Here is a 15,001-nt window from a genome sequence, read left to right on the forward strand (position 1 = left end):
ATTTCGTTTTGATTCAAGCAAAAATCCGATTGAATCAAGAGTATTTTTTCTCGTCAATGTTTTCAAGAGTCTGGACTCTAGATCCAATGTGTTTTTTTTCCAGTGTGCCACAAACTACATCGATGGCGAAACTACCAAACCACGTATCTCGTTTGCGGTGTTTAAAAATGTTCACACCTAATTTTATTTTTTTTTAAAAGGAGAACAGATCAACATCATTCCTTGAAAATCGCCCATATTTTGTTTCACGTAGGGCAGAAAAATCACGGAAGGTCTCAAGAATTGTCGTCGAGTAACTCTTCATTTAAAAAACAAATTATGATAGGAAGTCCGCAACGTCGCAAAGCGAGATACGCGGTTTGAGACTTTCACCATCGATACGGGATCGGGCGAAAGGGAGGAAAAATTCGGCAACGGGGGTTGGAACTGTTGAATTACCATGGCCGCTCGTGATTTGTACAAAGTTCATTTTACATATTTACCCCCCGCCCCGGACCCCCTGTCTGGGCACTCCTCGCGCAGACCCTTGTCCCTTGTATCAGCCAACGGAACAATAATTAATTGATCCGGCTGCAGGTATAGCGCCCAAACTAATTGATATTTTCAGTCCGGGCTCACTTCAAAAGCTCCAGCGCACAACAGAGTCACCGGTCATTAATAAAATATTCGATTCCTACGTGTCGTGACTTACGTCAGTTTTTGCTGCCGACCCCCCACCCCCGCCCCCGCACGCCTCGTGTGACGCTGTCGCGTCACTCTTTCTGTTATCGGTATCATTTGTTCAACGGGGTGGGGGGCGTTACGCTGATTCCTTCCTCTGTAACGAATCATTAATTAAAACAAGCTCTAATTTTGTGTTTCGCGCGTCATTTCGTTCGTTCGGCTTGTCGCAGAAAGGCGCGGCGGCCTGGCTAATGACAAATTAATGCTCCAATTTCCGCGCTGCGGCTAAAAACCGATCGCGGATTGGTATCGGAGCCATTGTGCGCCGGCCGCTGGGCATCAAAGTTCACCGGCTGCTCATGGATTACAGGTACACCGCCGCAGAATTATTTGATGGCTGTCGCGTGAGCGTGAAGAGACAACGAAAGGTGACTGGTGTTGGGCATTGGCATCGAATTTCTCGATTCCTGAAATTGATGTTTTCGTGCGAAAGAGCCTGAAAAATGCGTGCTTATTAGGGTGTTCCGTTTTTAGACAACCATCTCAAAACCTTGCTCCCCGGGCTTTTTCCCATTCCTTTTGGTCCCCAAAAGACAAATATGAAGTTTCAGCACCATAGCTGAAGTCTACACTTTCCCCCAAAGCGATGAAAATTTTGGGAGCAATTACATTGGTTTAAATGGGGAGAAAATAGGCCGATTCGCGGAATTACGTTTTTCGGTCGTAAAATGCGCCGAAATGATTTCAAACCTGACCATCTCTTGAAAAGTCGTCCAGGGGCCTATTTTGAATGAGGAAATTCCACTTTTGACCCAGAGATGGGGGGAGGGGGGGTCACGGCGCAGTTAGTTTAGAGGCGCTGCGCGCAGCAAAATGATAGCATTTGACAGTTTTTGATCAACCTCAAAACAGGCCCTCCGAGGCTGAGGAGGCTAATATATCTCATAAATTGTAATAAAATAATGTACAAGAGTTGTTTTCATCCTTCCAGAACTATTTTCGACCATTTACACAGTTGCCAAAATTTACTCGAAACTGGAAGGAAATTAGTGTATATCATGTTCTGCACTTGAGTGATTTTGGCAACAGTGTAAATGGTCGAAAATAGTTCTGAAGGGATGAAAACAACTCTGGTACATTATTTTATTACAATTTATGAGATATACTAGCCTCCTCAGCTTCGGAGAGCCTGTTTTGAGGTTGATCAAAAACTGTCAAATGCTATCATTTTGCTGCGCGCAGCGCCTCTAAACTAACTGCGCCGTGACCCCCCCTCCCCCCATCTCTGGGTCAAAAGTGGAATTTCCTCATTCAAAATAGGCCCCTGGACGACTTTTCAAGAGATGGTCAGGTTTGAAATCATTTCGGCGCATTTTACGACCGAAAAACGTAATTCCGCGAATCGGCCTATTTTCTCCCCATTTAAACCAATGTAATTGCTCCCAAAATTTTCATCGCTTTGGGGGAAAGTGTAGACTTCAGCTATGGTGCTGAAACTTCATATTTGTCTTTTGGGGACCAAAAGGAATGGGAAAAAGCCCGGGGAGCAAGGTTTTGAGATGGTTGTCTAAAAACGGAACGCCCTAGTGCTTATGTTTGTATTTGAGGGTTTTTTTTTTTTTTTTAAAGCTTTTGTTTTAGTTGATAGTGGGCACTTAGGTGTATAACTTGTCAGAAGCGTCTAGGAGGTCTTTTTTCGTCGATACTAAGCCTCGCCTAATCCATTTTCAGTGTATTTTTTGCTGCATTTTATCGTTACACGTATTTAGTCTCTGACTGTGTCTAACATTCGCGTTTGCGGCGCCTTCATTCACCATGATACTGCCCTGCCATGCGTCTCGTGTGAGGCCGAATAGTCGCATCTTAAATCTCAATAGTGCTTCTTCGCCGCGCCCGAGCTGCGTCGACACCGTACTTGAAACAATAAATGTGACCATTGTTCGTCGTTGATGCTCGGAACTTCGCCTTTTGACATTGCCAAATTTCCTTGGATAAAATATGTATTTCTAGGGAAATCTATTATTATTAATATTTTTTCTTGAGTTTTTCAAATAATTTTATTCGCGATCAGATCTAAGTCATTTTAAAATTTCAAGATACAGTTTTCATATTTTCCCTCAAAAATAAACACTGTCTCGGAGGAAATGTGGCAACGTCGGAAGATTCATAAGGCGTTCCTCCCTAGCACAGGAGCATATATCTCATAACGTTGTATGGTTTGCCTTTAATGTTCCCATCTTCCTCATTATATAATTTTACCAAGAAAAAGCTGGGATCAAATAGAACCCTGAATTCTTGATAATTTTACCCTTTTCTTAGTAAATCCACCGAGATTTTTTTTTCAGTGTAGAACGGCACTATAGATCTCATAACTTTACATGGTTTGCCTTTTAATGTTCCTATCTTCCTCAGTTACACTAAGTCTCTATGTTAAAACGCATTTTTGTTTTGCTTTGATCAGGAGATCGGAAAGAAGAGAGGGTCGAGGCGGATGCTCGTGGCAAAAGGATGACGACGTGGAGCCGAATCAGGATCGTGCCAACGGCAGAAGATGACAGAGTTGATTATGCCTGTGAAGCAAGGCACGAAGCTCTCATGCAGGACATTCCATTCAGAGCCACCGTTCAACTCAGCGTTCTTTGTAAGTGCATCCCTTTGCCACAAGATAAGGCTCACGCTTAATCTCACCACCCCCGCTAGTCAACTCGGGGTTTTTTTTTATTCTGAACCGCTGTTCAAGTAATTGACGGTGTGGATAGAGAAAAACAGATCTCGATTATCGATGTGGTCGCGTTTTACTTGACTACTTAAATAAATCCATCAATTTAGGTGTTAGCGGAGAATTATAACAGGAAATACGCGATAGAGAATGCTAATGGGACTGCATTTTGCAATTTGGAACTATAAATTCTGGCTCTTCTGAAAAAAACACGTATGTGCATAGGGAAACTAATGGCGCATACTTTGTTTTTAAACCGGGCTAGAATTTATAGTTCCAAATTCCAAAATGTTAGTCAAATGAATCCTCAACGTAGGAATCCCTCTGACGGCCTTTGTACCGTGGATTTACGTTCTCTAGTTTTAAATGTTATCGAACCTTGTAAAATTTTTCTTGTTACATTAAACGAAAACTGTTATCTATCTGTATATCTTTCTATCTATTTATCTACAAATCTCGCCAATTCGAAAACTCGTTATTTCGAAGAAAATCCCTGGTCCCTCCAACTTCGAACTATCGAGCGGCTACTGTATCTATCTATCTATCTATCTATCTATCTATCTATCTATCTATCTATCTATCTATCTATCTATCTATCTAGTATCTATCTCTTTATCTATCCACCTATCTATTTACCTATCTACGTATCGATCTATCTACCTATTATCTATCTATCTAAATAAATCGATGTAAAATAATCGAATAATCTATGTTCTTATCATCAAATTTGTGAAGCTCCAGCTCAGTTTTATCATTGGAAAAAAATCGTCAAAATAGGCAAAATGAAGAATTTTTCCCAAGGCCGAGGGGTGGTTTTCGGCCTTGCGCAACCCTTTAAAAATGTTTGTGATTTTTTTCTTGACTGAATACCTATTTTTTTAAGTGGGGTCAACGATTTAGGGGGTACCATCATCAAAATTCAGAGGTGACCCTCAAAGTGGGACACCCTACTCTCGGTGTCTCTGAAATTCCTGTTATGACTCAACTATGCTCGCCTCTCCGGACTAAAAGTGCGGTTTTTTCCTCATTTTCCAGATCCGCCCGGCTTGCCATACATTGAAGGATTCAAAACCGGCGATACTATCCAACGAGGACAATCTATAGACTTAATCTGTAAATCCCATGGAGGGAACCCTCCCGCTCAACTAATTTGGTATAAAAATGGTGGCCAAATTTACAACATGTACAGGTGATTATCATATTCTTTTTCTCGCTTTTTTCCCCCAGAACAGTGCTGCTTTTTAGCGTCCATTCGAAGGTTAGGTATCAAGTTCCGTATCAAAAGCTGTACCACACACCCCTAACACGTGAGGTTTTATAAACTTGCAACGTCGCAAATTGAGGTATTAATGTTTTTTACCTCTCCGTCCATGATGAGAAAATGTGTAACTGCGCAAGCGCCGGAGTGTAGTATCAGCAGCAGTCGCGATTTTCTGCCATCAAGTCGAGGCGATACTCTCGAAGGCGCTCTGAGCAACTATTCCAGCTCGGAAGTATTGCACAGTATCAGACGAAAATGAAGGCGTTTTAATGTGTGTAACTTGACTCGTATTGTTTACGACTGTGTAGAGGAGAGGTGTAGAGCTGTATTGATGATACGATATGCGGCTCCTACTCGATCGATTTAGAAAAATTTAGAAAAGAAAAGAAAAGAAAAAAGAAAGAAAGAACAAAAACGATCGAGTTTTATGAAATTTGGTAGACAGTGGTATTTTTTGACGAGAAACTCATAGCCTAACTATCGCTCGTAACTATGGCATGTAACTTACTTATAACTATCGCTTAGCTGATAGTCAAAGTATCATATTTTTCTCCTGTTTTATTAAAAAGCATAATTTTATTTGTGTCATGCTTTCAAGCTCAAGCTGTAAATTAGATTTTTAAATTAATGCTTAAAATCCAAGCAAGGTATTAAATTTTGGCAATTTTCTTTCAATCTACCGAGCTTAAATTATAAAATTTAAAATGTTGATGTATTAATGTTTGTTTCAGAACAAGCGGTCGTATGTCTGAAAGTGTCTACACAATAACAGCTCAAGAAAGTGATAATAATGCGACCTATCGATGCGACGCCAAAAACATCATGAGTGAACGCGCTCTTACCACCGAAGTTGTTCTGACTGTATACTGTAAGTAAAATTAGATTCCTTAGTATGAATAAATATCTAATTCAGGTAGTACAACTGTTGTCTCAGCTGCTTACTGCTTAAAGACTAATTGAATCATATTTTATCAAAAAGCTTTCTCTATTTCTATATGCAGCATTTACAAAGGGACCATTGTTTGGGTTCTGCAGTTCTGCATTGATTAGAAAACCTATTTGCTTTATTGCAAACTCAATATATTTACAGATATGTTGCATTATCATACTCCTACTAAGCCTCTGTGTGTCGTGAAGCTATTTAAATATGTAGAATTTTTTCATTAACGTAACTTAAGTAGGTAAGTGTAGTAAGAGTGCTGATGCAAAGAGTTTCATAATTTTTCTGTATGATAGGCGTGTTGCGTGGAGCTCACAAAAATATTCAAATCAGTTTTGTAACAGATGTATCACTCTGGTGTGAAGTAATACCTACATAACGGTTCAGGTATCAATATCAATAATCTGCTTTTTTTTTCTAGATTCTCCTGTGCGCGTAACAATATCTGGTGCTACAGAGGCGAAAGTGAATGATTCAGTGCAGCTTTCGTGCTTAACAAGCCCAAGCAACCCTCCCTCTTTTATTCATTGGACTATAAATGGTAGAAAAGTTCTCCATGGTTTCAACAGAACTGTAACTGCCCCTGAGGGCGGATGGATCACTTCATCCAACATTACCGTAAACATCACATCAGAAAGAGCACTAAGTGTTTTTTGCCATGCCTCCAATCACAAAGTTGCTCAACCGACCATCGGGGCTCATAAAATCAATGTTCTATGTAAGTGATCAGTATCTGTTCATCTTTGCTCAAAGAATTTTTGCTTTCTTAAGGAACTTAAATTTTAAAAATTCAACAGAAATTTTAAACAAAAGTGTTGTTAGGTACGCCTTTGAAAGGTCTGCACACTCGCGCTTACTGTGGCAGTAAAAGCCCGGTAGACAACCTGAGACTTGCTTCAGTTGGCAAGAGAATTCCGTTATTCTCCTCCATAAGAGTGCGTATGCAAGCTTTGACATGAAATTTCAATCCCCACTTTGAAAAAATTGTCAAAATTGAAAAATTTAATGACAGAGAAAGAAGTTTAATAAATGTTTGTCCAAAAAAAAAAGCTTGTCAAAATTTAAATTAGCAATAGTTTATGTGTTTTGTCTATTTAAGTTACATACAGACCAGCTAAGGGAGTGTGGCATTAAATCTTGAGGAATCTCTCTTATTTTTAACCTGTTAAAAAATTCCTTTGTCTTCACCTCTCATTTAATTTGAATATTTTTGGATTTCCAGATCCACCTGGTGTCCCCCAAATCAGTGGATATTCATCAGATGTGCCAATTCATGCAGGGAAAATTCAGAAGATGTCATGCTCTTCCATGGGAGGCAACCCTGTTCCAACACTCACTTGGTACAAAAATGATGTCAAGGTATTGTATAGTTTCATCCTTTTATTAATTTTCATTTTCATCAATTGAAAGGAAATTAACTTTTGAAAAAACTTATGGAAATTAATTCATTCAACATTTTTCAAAACTGTCTCACTAACTCACACCAGTCGTCAAGGGACAAGGAGCTAAAAACATTTTTGAATTCAGTCAGCAATTAAGATTCCCCCAGTCATTTCTCAAAAAATACCCTGTCAAGAGATTTTCTGATATGTGCTGCAAATTGTTGTATCTACTTGGTCCATTTTGAGTCATTTGTTTTAGACCCACCTTTTTCACATAAGGACTTCTGGTTTTTTGCTCTTTCATTCTTTTGTTCTCAAACTGATTCAATTGACTTCAAACAAGACTCTTTTGTGAGTGCATTTTATTAGAACCAGTCAGATCTGTCTCCTTATTTTTTGTCAAATTTTCTACTAAATGTCATAATTTATTTCACTTGATTTTAGATTTCCACTTCAAGTAACGCAGTTTCGAACTCTGTGAATCCACCAGCCCAGGTCTCCTCAGATATCAGTATTTTTGTCAATGCATCTGACAATGAAGCTATTTACAAATGCTCTGCCTCAAATTCTGCCACAGACATTCCTTTATTTGAGACTGTCAAACTGAGTGTCTATTGTAAGTATCTACATTGTACCTCAGCGCTCGTTTCCATAGTTGGTTTTTTTCTTGCTTGTTAGTCAGGTACATGAAGTCATGAGTACAATTTGATCTATTAATTAGTTGTTTTAACAAGAGGTGGACAGGCAGGGAGAAACAATTGGAAAAATCCCGGTAGGCCAGTCAATATAACGGGTGAATTCAGACCAGTTTGTCTTCTTCCCACAGTTAAAAAACAACTTAAATGGGTTGAAGTACTGATATGCCGGTATTCGTGGTCACTTTTTCAGTCCTAGTCTGTCCTTTGTTTTTACCAAATTTCAATGACTACTAATTGTATCCAGATATTGCTCTGCGAAAACTAAAAAATTCTTCAGAACTCGTCGAAACTGAATGTGATGTCTCATTTGCTGTAAAATTTTAGTGTCCCTTAAAATGAATGGGATCTTAAAATTTGTGCATCAAAGATAGTTTTCTAGACACTCTGACACCCCCTCCTAAAAGAAAATGTCCAAAAAGTTAAGTTCAAAAAATTTAATTTTAAAGCTTAAATGATTTACTTTTCTTTGACTGTAACTTAAACAGATTAACATGCACTTGTAGACTCTTGGCCAAAATTTGGAATAAACTTTAATAAACAACTTTAATTTGGAATAAACCGCAATGAACTTTCAGTCTGCACAAGATAATACTAGGGTGGTTTTCATGGAACAATCACCTGTCAGATTTTACCGAGACCCAATGCTTTTTTGATGGCATAAATTGTGGTTAATAATATGTTTAATTTTTTTTTCTTATCTGTTATTTTATTACAGTCCCTCCTGAGCATGTTTTGATCAAAGTTGAGCCAGATAATCTCCGCAGCGACACCAAAGCCACTCTAACATGCGATGGGAGCTCAAGTAATCCACCAGCAGAGCTTAGCTGGTGGCTAGACAATACTCTCGTCCAATCTGGAGTCACTAAGAGTACAAAACCGCTGCGTCTTTATGGTGGTGCCACTTCATCCATTCAACTTACTCTGAATGTAACATCAGATATGGATGGAAAAGAGTTCACATGCCAAGCCACCAACACTGCTCTTCAGAGGAGTGTTCATGCTCTAATCAAATTAAAAGTCCTTTGTAAGTTTTTCCATCACGTTCAAATATTGAATCATAATGCTTTTTATTTGTACAGGGAATTTTCTTTATTGAAATTACTTTTTCAAAAAATTTTTGGGCCTAATGGAAGGAGGTTTGTTTAAAATAACTAAAATCTACGCTGTAGCAGGTGTTGACCAATTCGCAATATTTTATTCTTAGGAAGATATTGTACTTGTTGTGTGGTACTGAAGGTATAATACTCAAGTATTGATTACAGGAAATGTCCACAAAATTTCAAAGTCATGTACACACAAGTGAGTATAAACACTTAGGATGCTCTTGTTATGAGTTAAATTCTGTCATCTCAACATTTAACTTGATTGAAAGATATTGGAAAACAAAAAAAATTGTTCATTCCCTTTCTCCTTGTCTACTTGAAAAGGCGGCATTGGTTTAAATTTTTTAAAACGAAAATCAAGAATTAAATAAGAATTGATTCTGATTTTTCAGACAAACCAGTCTTTACTGAGCTGGAAGGTGGTGATCAAATGGGCATTGAAGGCGAACCTCTGCTGATTGCTCTGCATGCCCGTGGAAGACCCTCCAGCATATCATATGTGTGGACGAAAAACAAGGCAACGCTCAAATCTAAGTATGTGGATGGACCTGTTCTAAATATCACCAAATTGAGGCGCTCAGACACTGGGCTCTATACGGTCACTTCCACCAACAGTGAAGGCTCAACATCCCTAACATTCAATATATCTGTTCAGTGTGAGTACTTTTTGATTCATGGAAGCTGTGTGTGTAACAGACAATTTATTGACTAAAACGTCTTGAAACACTTTCATCCATTGACCTCCAATGACCCTCACGTGACAAACAAGATTTTTACATTTTTACTTTAATTAAGCTAAAAACCTAAATTATTTCTCTGTAACATGAAGTATTTTTCCACAAAGATATTAAATAGCCGCAGCAGCTATGAGTGCCATAAAATTAACTAATTAACTAACTATAAGAAGAACAGGAAAAATGAAAAAATCCAAAAGATTAGATAGAATCAAGGAGAGAAAAAGATGAATTCGCTAGAAGAAAGGAAAAAATCCAGAAGGCTAGATAGAATCAAAGAGAGAAAAAGATCAATAATTGTAAGTAAATTCACCATACAGGAGTATATTGCCTAAGTTATGGAGGCATTACCTTACAGTAAACTTATTTCGAAACACACTACTTAGTCACTTTCCTATTAATAGCAGTGATCGCTTCGTTCTCTGCAATATATATATGCCCTTGTTCCTCCTTTCTTATATGTGGAAATTTTAAATAAATTCAACAGATGATACTCAAGTGCTTTCCTCTAAAAAAAATTTTCCCTCTTATAGATCCCGCCAATATTACTGCTGTCTCGGAGAATATCATGGTCTCTCCAGGAGAAGAGGCTGAGTTATGGTGCAAAGTTGATGGTAACCCATTGAGTATGGACAATATTGTTTGGCGAAAATCTGGATTCAACAAAGAACGGAGTGTCGAGGCATTTAACAACAACACATCCTTCTTGACTGTCAGAAATATTTCAGTTCAAGACATGGGAGCATTTGAGTGTGTAGCTAATAATGGTTTTGGAAATGACAGCTCCAGAGCAGTATTTTTAGTCGTGAAACGTAAGTGAATAAATCCTTTTTCATTTATTCATTTTTTCATTTTTATTTTTTTCCCTCTTAATGTGCATAAGAACATACATACTGACACATATTGAAATTAATGTTGACTTGTTTTTTCTGAATAATTTTCTGACTTTTTTCTTTTGATTTATCATCAACCTATCTTAAACTTTGACCATCCATTAGAAGTACACTCTTTTTTACTAATATGAGCAAAAGCATTAGACAATAATTAATGTGAAACCTTGTCCTTCAACAGATAAACCTGAGATGGATGTTCGACCTTCTCTGGCAAAATCAGCTGCTAATGTTGGCAACACAGCCAAACTAATTTGTCGTGGATCTGGAGCTCCCAAATTATCCTTTCATTGGACTAAGGATAAAACAAAGTTACCTGTGAATACAACGGGGAAGTACGCTTCAGAATTTATTAAGGTATGTCACTTACTCTATCAGTGTGATTTACCAACTTTTTTCTCCTGGTAAATGCCATAAACTGAGCAGCACTATTCCAGTTCAATGTTTATCGAAGTCAAAAGTTTCCACTTTAATTTCAATTTTGTTGTTTTAATTACATTTAGGTAACTGAGATCAAAAATAAATACTAATCATACTTATCTTGCATAGTAATAATTTATATCCAAACAAATAGTCCTAAACATGTTTGCTTACTTTTAGAAAAAAAAAATATCATCGTGAAGTTTCAAAAACACATTTCTAATGTTCATTGTGCTTTTTTCAGGTCAACGAAGTAACATACGAGTCTATTCTATCTGTGCGAAATGTAGACGCATCAGACTATGGGCAATATGACTGCATTGCTCGAAACGAACTCGGCACAGCTTCAACTTCAATTCAGCTTTCTGTCATGTCGGTACCAGACCCACCCTATAATTTCTCCGTTGTAAATATCACTTACAACTCAATTGCTCTGTCCTGGAAACCTGGTTTCAACGGTGGCCAGCCTGCATGGTACAAAATCAGTTTCCAGTCTAGTTCCACTGACCAATTGCATTACATTGAAACCAGTAAAGATACAACAGAGACGGTTATTCCAGGATTAGAGCTAGGAACGCAATATGTGTTCAAGATTTTAGCAAAAAATGATCTTGGTGAAAGTAGACCAGCAGCAGAGATATTAAGACCCACCACTTCAAGTAAGTCATTTTCAATTTTTTCACTTTTATTTTGATATCAAATACTTTTTCCAATGCTTCTTGGGAATATTCATGTTCAGTTTTCTTTTTTTATAGAGAGACCTAAAGAATCATCTCAGAGTAAATGCGAATTCCAGAGATGATTTGAATGTTTATGATCTTCAAATTTTGATCATAAATGTATCTGCCTTTCCATGTCAATGTCTGTTGATAATTTTCATCTTACAAAATCCTATCATTTCATTTGCTAATCCTTCCTCACAAATTCCCAATAATTTTTCATTCCTCTGATACTGTCATTGAAACATCTTTGATAAATGTTCAGCATATGTGTCTATAGCAAGCTTTTTTATGTACCTGGAAGATTTTATCACCTAGCATGAGTCTTATTTCTTGAAAATGAAAATTCCACAACATTCATGTTTATCTTTACTTATATGTATATTGATTTTGGACTTCCATCATAGTTTCTTTTAATCATTTTATGGCAGTTTTGGGAATTCTTCTTTAAAAAACCGGTTTTTAATTGTATGTGATACCTACCTAACTTTTTTTGGACCAAAAACTCCATTTTGCCTACATTGAATAACGGAAGTGATGGATAATTGGTGATCAGATGATTGGGACATTACTGTATTCACCTATGTGTACTAAAAATTCTGCATATATCCCAAGATGTTCTCTCAGTATAATTATTTTTGGAGTATCTATGAAAAAGATAAAGTTATTTACAGTGCACAATAAAGGAAGTCATGCCAAGAGGCTAAATTTAATAGAAGCAAGTACCTATGCTTTGCCGCAATTCATTGTATACTTTTTACCGTTCAAATCAGTGGTAAAGGTCAAAATGGAAAATGTACTTCATCCGCGACATCGTCATTTTCTACTTTATTCTATTTCCATCAAATTAGCATTACACCTTGGAACTGTCATTTTTTCCCTCTATATCATTCTTTAAAAGCATGGTGTAAAAATGTTCCTCAGTTCTCTTTCAGCAAAAGGGTGAGCTGAAGGTTTAAATTATTGCTGCAATCATGACTTCTTTCATCAGTACCTTCCACTATCATGTGTCTATTCCTTTTCTTTCTCATTGCTTTTGTCATGTTCTGAAATTTAAGTGACGTCACTCATTAAAGGAAAGACACTCTAGTATTTTCTTTTCATGGAATTTATTCTTCCAACATCTTCTTGTTTTGCATGTTTGGCCTGGGTTACATTTTCAAATTAGCAATCCAATGTTTAATTCATCCGTTCATACAAAAATTCCACCATTTAATTTCTTACTAGAAGCAATCCGGATCCCACAAACAAAAAATGGAACATTCAAAACTTTTATTTTGTATCCAGCCCGTTGTAAAAAATGCGTTTAAATGAAGTAATTGCCACTAAACTCATGTATTTTACATTTTTCTAATCATGATCAATGCTGATCATCTGAAAATGGGCTGTCATGAAGGGGCTTTTTTATGTAGTAAATCATCATCACAAAGCAAAAACTGACAGACCCTCTCCAATTTTTCACTTTTATTTGAAGCCATTAAAATGGAAAAGGCCAGATAATATCTTTTCAGGAGAGGACTTGGACAATTACATTTATAATAGGTCATCAGATTATGTGGTAATAATCGGAAAGAACAGAGCTATCTAATAGGACATGAAAGACCATCTGCCCAAACCTCTTACAGGATTGAGCAGATGATAGGATGTAGCTTCTTTGATTGATAATGTGTAGGTTTTCTACATCAAAGGTAAACAAATGTATATATTGCCGCTATCGATCTAATCGAAAATTGCTACAAGAGGAAGTAATTCAGATATGCTCCAGCACACAAATAGGTAACGCAAAGCCAATATTCAGGTGCTCAAATTATTGTTAGGACCTGTAAACAAACATTGGATATAATTTGAAAAGTGAAACTTGGCCTCTACCTGTTCTCCTGCCTTGTTTCTAAACTTCATGGTTTTTGGTGGTGGTTAGGTATTGCTCCTCCTTCTCTGTCAAGCCTGGGGAAAGCTCACACTGGCGACGGGACTTTGCTTTTGGTCGGCTCCCTGGTCGGGACTGTGCTGCTTCTGCTCAATGCCTTACTTCTTGGATGCTGCCTTCACAGACGATCTAAGAAGCGTTTGACTGGTAAGTTTTAACATCGTTTCGTTGTATCGTGTTTAGGTTTTCCTGAGCATTTAAGCCATGCTGATCTTCCACTCCTGGTTGCTCTTGGAATAGCGCTCACAGCAGGACTCTTGTTGGCCTTGAATATTTGTTTAGTTGTGGCGCTTATTTTTAAGAAACGACGAAAACGAGGTAATATTGCCATTTGATTCTGTTTACCCTTGGTTTCAACCAAAACTTATCTTCTCTTTGAATTGGGGAGGGGGGGGGGGTGAAATCAAACAAATACGTAAGTAAGAGGTAGTAGCAGTTTAGAACTTCAATACCTATTAGCCTTTTTGGCACACACCGTATAAAACAATATTCTCCGTTCTCCCTACTGAATAACACAATAATGAAAGAAAGTTGAGCGAAGGATTCCCCATCCTGCTTAAATTAATTACTGTAATTATAATTTTGGTGTGCCATCATGAAATTTTGGGAAAGGGGGAGGGGACTATTTAAGCTCTACTCCTACACTATACTCAATGATAATCGAAGCTTCTTCTATTTTGAAAGCTCCAAATGCTCTTTATGCAGGGAACAGTTCAAAAACTTCAGGACACCTTATCATTTTCCTAAAACTGAAATTTCAATTTTACAGGTGCTAGTGAGCAAGGAAGTAACAAGTCTGCTACGATAGAGATGTACGCTCCTAGTAGTTACAATGAGACCATCACGGGAGAAACATTAAGTAGTGTCTCAGAAAAGAGTGAAAGCTACTCTGATAATAATGCTGACTACGGTGTAAGTATACTTTTAAACCTTGTTTGTTAATTATCTATCTGCCCGTATGATCCTGCCCATAATTGAGAGAAAGATAAAAAATTAATAAGAAAAAACTTATAGATGCATATTCTAATAATGCATGTAAATCAGTGCCTATGTGAAGTTTTCCTGGAAAATAAACAATTTTTCTTCACCTAAACAAAACAGTGCATTCTTTTTTAATCTAGATTATTAGGTTTTTAATGTACAACAATTTTTGTCTCTAGGATGATGGCCGGAAGTCTGCAGCTGGTACATATCTTATAGAAAAAATAGATTATCCATTTCAGTATCCTGGATACGATGGTGTGAAAGAACCTGACCATGGAACAATTCATAGGAATTACGCCAATCATAATGGATCAGGCAAGTACTTATTAACTTAAATTTTTTCAGGTGATCATAAGTGTGTAATATTCCATGGGTGTGTTCCAATTTCTCTAGGTGAGGGCAACAGTTTCGCGAGCAAATTTTTTTTAGAAAGTATTTTCTTTTTTAAACTCCATACATTCCAAATTTTCTGTCTGGAAAGTGTTCTCAGTGCCTTTATAATGGCCTTAAAATTCTCTAAACAAAGACTCAGCAGCAGTCAGTGATGAAAAAAAAATAAAA

The 15,001-nt window shown here is 37.3% G+C and overlaps 1 protein-coding gene across 1 annotated transcript in view; it reads left to right on the top strand.

Annotated features, from left to right (window-relative positions):
* Positions 1–15,001, top strand: part of LOC109042442 (nephrin) — a 107,054-nt gene that overhangs the window by 85,352 nt on the left and 6,701 nt on the right. Inside the window, exons 4-17 of the mRNA XM_072299642.1 lie at positions 3,125–3,304; positions 4,418–4,571; positions 5,375–5,511; positions 6,005–6,301; positions 6,806–6,942; positions 7,410–7,581; positions 8,379–8,687; positions 9,159–9,422; positions 10,034–10,312; positions 10,572–10,747; positions 11,055–11,469; positions 13,448–13,603; positions 14,226–14,368; positions 14,617–14,755. Coding sequence (XP_072155743.1) covers positions 3,125–3,304; positions 4,418–4,571; positions 5,375–5,511; positions 6,005–6,301; positions 6,806–6,942; positions 7,410–7,581; positions 8,379–8,687; positions 9,159–9,422; positions 10,034–10,312; positions 10,572–10,747; positions 11,055–11,469; positions 13,448–13,603; positions 14,226–14,368; positions 14,617–14,755 — 2,958 coding nt within the window. The remainder of the gene's footprint in view (positions 1–3,124; positions 3,305–4,417; positions 4,572–5,374; positions 5,512–6,004; positions 6,302–6,805; positions 6,943–7,409; positions 7,582–8,378; positions 8,688–9,158; positions 9,423–10,033; positions 10,313–10,571; positions 10,748–11,054; positions 11,470–13,447; positions 13,604–14,225; positions 14,369–14,616; positions 14,756–15,001) is intronic.

The sequence above is a fragment of the Bemisia tabaci genome, chromosome 4 (genome assembly GCF_918797505.1).
Source record: "Bemisia tabaci chromosome 4, PGI_BMITA_v3".
In the NCBI taxonomy this organism is placed as follows: Eukaryota; Metazoa; Arthropoda; class Insecta; order Hemiptera; family Aleyrodidae; genus Bemisia; species Bemisia tabaci.